Source organism: Spermophilus citellus (genome assembly GCF_964194105.1).
Source record: "Spermophilus citellus genome assembly, chromosome: 2".
Taxonomy (NCBI): Eukaryota; Metazoa; Chordata; class Mammalia; order Rodentia; family Sciuridae; genus Spermophilus; species Spermophilus citellus.
The window spans coordinates 193,836,333-193,845,894 of NC_138183.1; the positions used below are offsets into that span (position 1 = coordinate 193,836,333).

The 9,562-nt window shown below is 53.0% G+C and overlaps 1 protein-coding gene across 2 annotated transcripts; it reads left to right on the forward strand.

The window, feature by feature from the left end:
• The first annotated feature begins 1,044 nt into the window (after positions 1–1,044).
• Positions 1,045–7,842, forward strand: UCP2 (uncoupling protein 2). Of its 2 annotated transcripts, none has more exons than XM_081264858.1 (8): positions 1,045–1,244; positions 2,335–2,492; positions 4,755–4,973; positions 5,130–5,340; positions 6,134–6,328; positions 6,404–6,505; positions 6,813–6,993; positions 7,342–7,842. In XM_081264858.1, exons 3-8 carry the CDS (start codon positions 4,848–4,850, stop codon positions 7,454–7,456), a joined length of 930 nt encoding a protein of 309 aa, XP_081120984.1. In that variant the 5' UTR covers positions 1,045–1,244; positions 2,335–2,492; positions 4,755–4,847; the 3' UTR covers positions 7,457–7,842. The 2 variants fall into 2 exon arrangements, with proteins under 2 accessions (XP_081120984.1, XP_081120983.1); XM_081264857.1 differs by lacking the exon at positions 1,045–1,244 and adding an exon at positions 1,413–1,558.
• The last annotated feature ends 1,720 nt before the right edge of the window (positions 7,843–9,562 follow it).

The following is a 9,562-nucleotide window of genomic DNA, read 5'->3' on the forward strand; positions in this document are numbered from 1 at the left end:
TCACTTGAGTTCAAGTATACCTCAAAACGTTGAGTGGGGCCTTCACTTAGGAAGGGAGACAAGGCTCTGAGGGCAACAAAGTGTCAGGTTGGCTTGCTGGAATAAAAGGAAGGAGCTAGTTTTACAGGCTGCTTGCAGGTGTGGAGTGGGGTTTTGGATGTTAATTAGCTTTAGGTGCACTTCAACCTGTGAGGGTACTTTAACTGAAGTATCCTTGCCCTGTGTTAAGGATGAGTTAAGTGAAAGTATCCTGGCTCTAATGGTGTGCCTGGTGATGTTTCAGGATAAATAAATGACGCTTATTTGGTATCTGATAACGTGAATTAAGGTGGGACCTTCTAACAGCAATCAGGCTCTTAGCCAAGGCCCCTGAGTGCATTTGCCCTTTGTCCCTACTATCTCACTCCCCCTGAACTTTCTACAAAGCACTTTCCATAGCAGTTAAAACTGTACTTAGCCCCTATATACAGGCTTTTGGAGGGAGTGATACCATAAACAAAGGAAATAGCTTCTTGCTCTTGGAGTGCTCACAATGTAATCCAGGAGACATAGTCCATGCCCTGACTGAATACTTGAATCCTGTGAAGCAGACAAGAATGAAAGCAGAGGAAGGACAGAGGGTACACAGAACTAGGGACTGGGAGTTCAAGAACAGAGACAGTCTTCCTTCTTCTGTTCCTCAAATGCAAGTGTTGTCCTGGCCAGGGGACCCACCTATTGGTTGTTTTTGTGTAGTCATCCCCACAAGATCGTCAGCCAGTTGAGATCCCTGCCCAGGGCTGAGCACCCAGATGGCTCCAGCCCAGCTCTGCCTTCCTTTCATGGCGCCAGCGGTTTGTTTGCTCCTCCTAGCCTGGAGACAGGAGGTCACGCTTGGTGTCCCCGCCCCGCCTTTTTTTCCCGGGGTCCCCAAGGGCAAGACTAGCACCGCAGCAGAGGAACTCCCGCCGCGCCCAGCTGTCGGCGACGGTTGCCGGGCCACCTGCTGCTGCAGCCGGATTGGCTCCTCCCCCAGCCCAGGGAGCCCGCGCCTCCCTCCACAGCCTGGGGTGGCGGGAATTGGGTACACAGGGAGTGCGTGTACCCCCTGCAGCCTCTGGGCCGCTGGTAGAAGGTGCCCTGGCCGACAGCCAGAAACGTGCAGCCCTGGACCAGACTCTTCTAGCTTCCGGGCGGGCTGACCCCCCGGAGAGGGGGAGGCGGAGTAGGGAGGCGCGAGGGGGCGTTCCTCCGAGAAAGAAAAGGTAAATACGGTGATCGGCCCGCGAGGAAATGGGAGTGGAGGAAGGCGCCAGACAACCTCCAGGAGAGACAGTTCCAGTGGAAAGGCGTCTGCTCGAGAGTTCCCGCTCCCACTGTGGGAGCAGGCGGCTCTTGCCTGGCCCCGCCCCGCCAGCAAGCCACGCCCCCGAGGCTTAAATTGCGCTGCCGCCCGCGCAAACCCCATTGCAAGCCCGGGTAAACCGCGCGTTGGGATCCGGCTGAGTGGGTGCTGCTTTCGCGTGACCTCCGCCCGCCGACAGAGTCGCCTACGCTCTCGTGTTCTCTCTGCAGCCCGGTGAGCGCCACACCTGCCCATTCCCGCTAACTCGGCTCTGCAGACTCTGCGCTCCCCGCTCTTTAATTATCTCCTCTCCTCCCAACCTAGTTTGTAGTTCTTATTGTCCTCCTGTGCTTTTTCTTTATCCCTCTTCTGTTGCCCTTTTCCCAACTCCCTTTTGTCCTTTTCCTCTTGCGTCCAGTTGGCTGTAATTTAAGCCTTTCGTTATTTCCCCTCAGCCACGATGTCCAGCCTGCCTTGAGTGGGGGTCCTCCGGGCCTCTGTGATGGCCAGGGTGATCCTCCCCTGGGGGCTCCAGGCCTTGTGCCCACAGCGTCTATCCTGGGGCATTTCTGTTGGGAGGAGGCTTTGAGCTACTTTATCCCGGCCCACTACCAGCCGCTCCAGGCCCCTGGCAGCCCAGATCTGGACCTTAGCCAACCCCAAAGAGAGGGACTGTCCTATCATGACCCCTTAAAGTACTCCCACTCAGCAAGTCTGCTGACTGTTGAGTGATACCAGCCTAGGGGACTATCAGGAAAACAAGCCTGCAAGAGCAAGGTTTGATACTAAGCAGACAGGAGAGAAAGGACTTCTAAGTTGATCCCCCACCCCAGCCTGGGTGTGCATCTGATTAGTCCCTGGCTGCCTGGGTGGAATGGGCCCCAACCCTCTTCCCCCAGATCAATGACTGAGTGGGCTTTTGTGTCTTAGGCAAGGTGGTCCTTGCTGGGGTGTGGTCTTTTAAGGCAGATTTCTCCTTTTAAACTTTCTTCCTTTGCCCTCACCCACAGGACACATAGTATGTCCTTTAGGTGTTTCGTCTTCCAGCCATTTTCTATGGAAAACCAAGGGGATCGGGCCATGATAGCAGTTGGCAACTTTGAAGAATGGGACGCCTTTAGAGAAGCTTGATCTTGGAGGCCTCATCCTGAGACCTAAGCAAAGCCGGGTAAGAGTCCAGGATAAGGGAGTGGTCTCCTATTGCCTTTCTGCCCTGTTCTTGTGTCAGCAGCATATTGACAAAAATAATTACTGTTACCACCCAGGTGAAGTGGCTCTTCACAGTTCATTGAGCACTTTCATCATCCTTGATCTCCTCTAGCCCTTAAGCCAACCTTGCCAAGCCAAGGATGGTGGTCCCCATTTTATAAAGGAGGAACCTGAGGCATATTCAATGGCCTTAAGTCACCCTGGAAGTCAGCAGGAGAGCGAAGACAAGAATCTATTGTTCAAACTTCTTATTGTTGACTCTAACTTTTGACTATCCCTGTGACTGAGATTAGTAGTCAAGTGAGTGTACTTTTTGAGCTCTGAAACTGTTACTTTGTATCCTGGGGACTACAAAATATGATTAATTCTAGGCCTGAGTTTTACTAACTGTTCTTAGTAGGGTTTTAATATTTTTGCCACTATACCCACCCCTCTCATCAAAGACCTGACCTTTGGCAAACCCAAGTCAGCATTCAAAATGGCAGCTGAGCCCCTGTCCACTTGCCTTTGAGCTAGATAGCAGCTGGCCTTCTCTGGCCTTCACAACACCCTGCAATCCAGTTGGAGTGATAAGACTCTCATATCTGTTGCCCAGAGAAGGTACATCAGCTGCCTGATCCTTCTCAGAACTGTTTGATTGGCATGAGAAAAGCTTCCTTGTGAAAGGTCCTGTCTGTGCCTGGGGCTAAGAAAACAGGAAGAAAGAAATGACAAGTTGGGCAGCAATGCAAAACAGCATAAGCTTTGGAGCCAAGAAATGTGCTTCCCAAGTTGCCTATCTAACATAGAAGTAAGTGCAGCTGCCTCACAGGGCAACTGGGAGGTCTAAGTGAGCTAATAGAGTGCCCCAGGCAGTAAGATGGGATAAAATGTGGAGCACCCTCATGGGGGAATAGGGTATCAGCAGGAAAGCTGGAGAGGCAAGGAACTCTGTTAGCCCATTCTGCCATCTGAGCATCAGTCTCACTGAGCCTCATGTGGTCAGACTCCATGGCAATGTGAATCATCAGGTCCAGCCCTTTCCCAGTAGGAGTTTTTGAAGCAGTTGTTTTGGTTAGTTGCATTTTGATTTCCCCATTTGCCCCAGCCATCTGGGGTGAAGCTCAGGAGGAAGAAGCTGGGTGAACTCTTTCCCTGGGTCACAGGCAACTCCCACAACGTCCTCCTTCCGCCACCCAGCTCTTACCTCCTGAGGCCCAGCGACAGGAGCAACCAATCAAGCTGAGCTCAGAGCAGCTGCTCCTGTGTAATCAGGGAAGGAGAAGCAAGTTACCCTCCCCCTTTGGGGTGCTGGGCTCACTTCCTCCTGGGCTAGCAGAGGAGGGTGGTGTTCTAACTCTGAGAACAAAATGGAGCTCTTGGTTTCCTGTATCATTTTTCAGAGCTCTGACTTGTACCTCCCATCCCTACTTCTCTTGTAGAGGAGCAATCCACCTATTGAAGGAAAGTGTAGGCCAGGAGGAGCCCGGCATTCTATATTGCTTCCTCTCAGGCCTGGAAATTGCCCAGCATCCTGTAAGACTCAGCTTACCTGGTCTAAAGTCTTTTCTGATCACCCCTCTTCCTTACCTATTTCCCTGAGAAGTTATTTGTCCCCTTCTTTGCACAGCAGCTAGAATCCCCTGCCCATCCTGGTGCCTGAAAATAAGCCCCCTCCAGGGTGAATATTGCCCCCTGTGTCTCAGTGAACCAGTGCCCAACAAAGCAGGTTTGTTGAAGGATGATTAGAGAACCCAAGCTGTGTGGGGGCCTGGAAGGATTGATTAGTCATCTCCTCCCTTCCTTTTCTTCTCTTCAGTAATTTCAGACCCACAGGAACCTCTCCTGCTTCAAAACCTGGAACATAAGCCTGTAGGTCTTTGCTTGTCAGGTCGTGGTCTGGCAGAAACCTTTCCCTCCAGAGAGCTCCATGAGCAGAAATGTGGAGCAATCACTGTTCCAACAGACCAAGAGTGGGGTCAGTGGCTGTCATGAGGTAACACTGGGATCACCGGGATCCTGACTTCCTGAAAGAAGCAGGAGGGAGTCCTTCACAACATCTGAACTCCTTGGGCCGGAATTGCTTCTCTAGCCCCTACTTCGTCACTTGGAAGTTAACTCCTGTTTTCCCTCCTAGGGCTGCTGAGTCCTGCTTAGGGGATTTGTTGGGAAAGGAAGGGGTGGCGAGCAGGGAGGGCCTGGGGGCACTGTTGCTGATGGGGCTTCTCTCCTTTTGGCTTAGATTCCGGCAGAGTTCCTTTATCTCGTCTTGCTGATTGAAGGTGCCCCCTTCTCCAGTTCTTCATCTCCTGGGAGATAGCAGGAAATCAGAATCATGGTTGGGTTCAAGGCCACAGATGTGCCCCCTACAGCCACCGTGAAGTTCCTGGGGGCTGGCACAGCCGCCTGCATTGCAGATCTCATCACTTTTCCTTTGGATACTGCCAAAGTCCGGCTGCAGGTGAGGGAATAAGGCAGAGGGAATAAAGCGAGGCTGCCTAGGGGTTCTAGTGGTACCGGATCTGCTCCCTCACGCAAGGCGGGTGTTTGGGAACACAGGAATGGCAGGAGATGGGGAGGCAGCCTGTTTCTATAGCTACCTGTCTTGACCTTGCAGATTCAAGGAGAAAGTCGGGGGTCAGTGCGTGCTGCAGCCAGTACCCAGTACCGTGGTGTGCTGGGCACCATCCTCACCATGGTGCGCACTGAGGGCCCCCGCAGCCTCTACAATGGGCTGGTGGCCGGCCTGCAGCGCCAGATGAGCTTCGCCTCTGTCCGCATCGGCCTCTATGACTCTGTCAAGCAATTCTACACCAAGGGCTCTGAGCGTGAGTGTGCAGCTGGACCTAGGCCTCTGGGTCTTTCCTTTATTTTTTCCTTGCTGATACTTAGTACATGTAGCTGAAGAGCAGTTGCAGGCCCCATGATCCCTACGAGGGTCAGAGGAATGGAGAAGTGGAAGGGACCCTAATTCTAATGATTTCTGAAGACTTGGGCTATGCCAGGCTCTGAACAGGGCACCCTCCCATGACAGTTTTCATCCCACCCTTGTAGTAAGTAGAATTGTTGCAGTGTCATAGATGAAGAGGCTGAGCCTTGAAGTGGGGGGCAGGACTCAGCCAAGGGCACACAGTGGGGAGCCAGAAAACACAGCAGGATTATTGCCTCCAGGGCCAGCTCTCCTGCACTTCACCTCTGTGACATGCCCTGGTAACCCTCCATTTCACCCATGAGGAAACAGAGCCCAGAATCACCTGGTAGGGAGTAGATCTGGGCTGAGAACCCAAGTCTTAGGAGTCCCAGTCTATCAAGAACCCACTTCTCTTGCCTTGGATTCTGGTTAAATGGAAACAATTCTGACTTCTCTTAGCCATTGAGCAGGTTAAATGAAGTGTATTTTAAAAGAAAGCCCTAGGTCCCATTTCTGTCTTACTCCTTGCTACACCCTAGCAAACAGTAGACACAATGATATGGTGTTTCATGCGACAAGTTCTTAGAGCAAGCTCTGGTCTGGACCCTATTCCTGAAAGTCAGACCATGTGACATGGTTTGAGAGAGGAGAGAGGAGGTGAGAAATGAGGGCAAGCCCAGCCGGCCACTGACACCATGGTTCACCCACAGATGCCAGCATTGGGAGCCGTCTCTTGGCTGGCAGCACCACCGGTGCCCTGGCTGTCGCTGTGGCCCAGCCCACAGATGTGGTCAAGGTCCGGTTCCAAGCTCAGGCCCGTGCTGGAGCCGGTCGGAGGTACCAAAGCACTATCGATGCCTACAAGACCATTGCCCGAGAGGAAGGGTTCCGGGGACTGTGGAAAGGTGTGTACCAGATGTCTCTCCTTCCCCCATCTTCCTCCCCTTTCCCTGGTCTCATGCAGGTTCTCCCTGTTGTAGGGACCTCTCCCAACGTTGCTCGTAATGCCATTGTCAACTGTGCTGAGCTGGTGACCTATGACCTTATCAAGGATGCCCTCCTGAAGGCCAACCTCATGACTGGTAAATTAGGGTGGATGGTGCAGGAGTCGGGTGGGGGACTGGTGGCCTAAGGCCACATCTTTTCATTCTGTTTGCCCTTTGCCTGTAGAGGGAGTTTTATTTTGTACTTACCCTATGGAAGCTAATGGGGATGAAGATCTTACTTGGCACCTTGAGGAATTGAGGCAGGATTGACAAAAGGACTTTTTAGGTTCTCACAATGGAGTCTCTTTTGACAACCAGGAGCATCTTAGTTTTTTCTTAATTCTCTTGCCTCTGGGATGGTGGGTGAGGTGTGTTTGAGTCCTTGCCCACTGCTCCTTGGCAGATGACCTCCCTTGCCACTTCACCTCCGCCTTTGGGGCGGGCTTCTGTACCACTGTCATCGCCTCCCCTGTCGACGTGGTCAAGACAAGATACATGAACTCTGCCTTGGGCCAGTACAGCAGCGCTGGGCACTGTGCCCTTACCATGCTCCAGAAGGAGGGGCCCCGAGCCTTCTACAAAGGGTGAGCCTCTGATCTCCCAGCACCACTCCCCAATTCCAGGCCTTCTAGCAACCTGTACCTATCACAGGTGGGAGGGAACCACCTATAATGAAGTGTCTAGTTATTAAAATGAGGACTCAGGGCAGGGGGTGCTACTCAGTGGTAGAGGGCTGGGCTAGCATGCATGAGGTCCTGGGATTAATGGCCAGCACTGGGGGTTGGGGGAACCACAGGGTGGGATTCTTGCTCATAGTCATAGCTCAATTCACTGAGTCCTCCTTGGAATAGAGCAACCAGCTCGGATTGGATGCGAGGGCCCAGTGGGAGAAGACAGGGATGCCCCTGTGACCTGTGTTTTCTCTCCTCTAGGTTCATGCCCTCCTTTCTCCGCTTGGGCTCCTGGAACGTGGTGATGTTTGTCACCTATGAGCAGCTGAAAAGGGCCCTCACGACTGCCTGTGCTTCCCGGGAGGCTCCCTTCTGAGCCTCCCCTGCTGCTGACCTGGCCACCTGGCTTTGGCTTCTCCTCCAGCTGCCCTGCTTCCCTTTCCTCCTTCCCTCCCCGACCTCTTCCTTCTGCTTCTCTTCCCTCCGCCTCCCTCCCTGCTCCTACCTTCCCACCCTGTCTATTACCTTATCTCGGGACGCCTGGTTCCAGCCAGGATTCCAAGCCTTCAGTCCCTTAAGAAGTTCAGCCTGACTCATTGTCCTCACCCCCAGCCAGCCTGTCACCCATAAAGCAAGCTCAACCTTGGTGTCTCTTCCCTCTGTCATAGATGTTACCAGAGGTCTTTTTGTCCATTGGACCCTGGTGGGTTGGGGAGGAGCCACTTGACTTCAAAAAGGAATGAAACGCACCTTCCACCTCCATGGGGGCCCCTAGCCCATTTTTCTCTCCAGACCCAAACCCTGGGCTAAGGTGGCAAGCGAAGAGCAGCCCAGAGAGACAGCAGTGGCTTAATCCTTGCCTCCCCATCCCTTGCTGAGCCTGGTGACCCAGTGCCTACCTTCCCAGCCTCCAGCTGGCTCCAGGCCTGTTGTCCTGCAGAGTGAGAGTACTCTGTCTGCCCTGCATCTCCTGTATTTCTTGGAAGATTCAGAGGACCTTGAGAATAATAGATGCAGTGGGCTTATTTTATTTTTTATTACAAACGGCAAAACCAGCCAGGCACGGTGGCACACGCCTGTAATCCCAGCGGCTTGGGAAGCTGAGGCAGAAGGATCATGAATTCAAAGCCAGCCTCAGAAAAAAGCAAGGTGCTAAGCAACTCGGTGAGACCCTGTCTCTAAATAAAATACAAAATAGGGCTGGGGAGGAGTGCCTGGAGTTCAATCCACGGTACCCAAAACAAATGGCAAGCCTACCTCTCCAAAATCATAGACCTTGATAGAACAAGTGGGGCTACCTCCCACCCTCCCTGGTCACACCCAGAGGAGGAACTGTTCTGAACTGGACACCGGTTGGGTTCAGGTTGCAGAGCAAACATCCTGCTTATGCTTGCCTGGGTTTGGGGCTCAAAGTGTCACCCTTCCCCAGACTAGAGATACCAAGGAGATGTTGACAAGTCAGGGCTTTGGCTGCACATAGGTTTCAACCTCTACCCTCAGAGGCAGGAGAGCAAGTAGGCAGTGCTACTTCTGTTTCAAAGGGTGAGGAAATGAAGTCCCAGCACAGGTCTGGGCCTTTAGAATTAAGTCACCCAGGTGTCTGAGGACTGAGACACATTATGGTGATAGACACATGCAGTCAGCAGCTGAGCAGGGACTAGGACTCAGACTCTCCCCTTGCTAGACTCTTGCCCCAGGCACCAATGTGGTCCTTAGGGAAGTGTGCTTGCTGTATGGAGCCAGGCCCAGAGAATGAGACCGCCCTTCTTTCCCCAACCTAAAGCAGCTGACACTTCCTGTCCTGATTAGCCTGTAGGTCAGAGCCAGAGGCTGAGCCCCTCTGTGCTTGGCCAAGAGGTCCAGGATTCCTCGTCTTACTTCCCACCTTCTGACAAACTGAGCTGAGGTCTCATAGTCTGCAGGAGGGACAGGATTGAGTGCCATTAGGCAGCAAGCAGAGTGAGCCTGCTAGAGGGAGTGGTACTGGCGGAACCTGGTGAAGTGATCTGCCCAAGGAGGGTCACACACCTGGGATTCCAACAAGTGTGTTTCACTCCCCATGTACCTTGGACTTCTGTCCGGAAACACTTCCTGGAATCCTGGCCCCAGCCCGGGGGCTGCTCTGCTGCAAGAAGTTGACATAAAGAGATCTGGCCACTGCTCTGTGTGCCCTCACATTATCCCGTGAGGTGTGCTGTTAACTGTTTTGCACTGGAGGAAAGGGACAGCTTGCTGCCCTAAGCATGTCTGTCCACAGAGCTAAGCAGGCCAGCTGGGGGTGAACTGCCTCAGCTGCTTACTCACCAGCCTTGTGCCCCAGACACTGGGGTGAACACAAGGCTATCAGACTTCCCTATAGGTTTGGGCATGACCTTGGAATGACAGCTGGAAGAGGTGGCAGGGATCACTGGAAGACACGGTAGGCCTCAGTAAAGCCTGTAAGATGGCCTGTGATAAGCCTGCTTTACCTGACTCATAGGCC

Coding starts and splice junctions, on each gene's coding strand:
- UCP2 (XM_081264858.1), top strand. CDS start 4,848: ATGGTTGGGTTCAAGGCCACAGATGTGCCCCCTACAGCCACCGTGAAG. Junction 4,974..5,129: donor CTGCCAAAGTCCGGCTGCAG/GTGAGGGAATAA, acceptor TTGACCTTGCAG/ATTCAAGGAGAAAGTCGGGG. Junction 5,341..6,133: donor CTACACCAAGGGCTCTGAGC/GTGAGTGTGCAG, acceptor GTTCACCCACAG/ATGCCAGCATTGGGAGCCGT.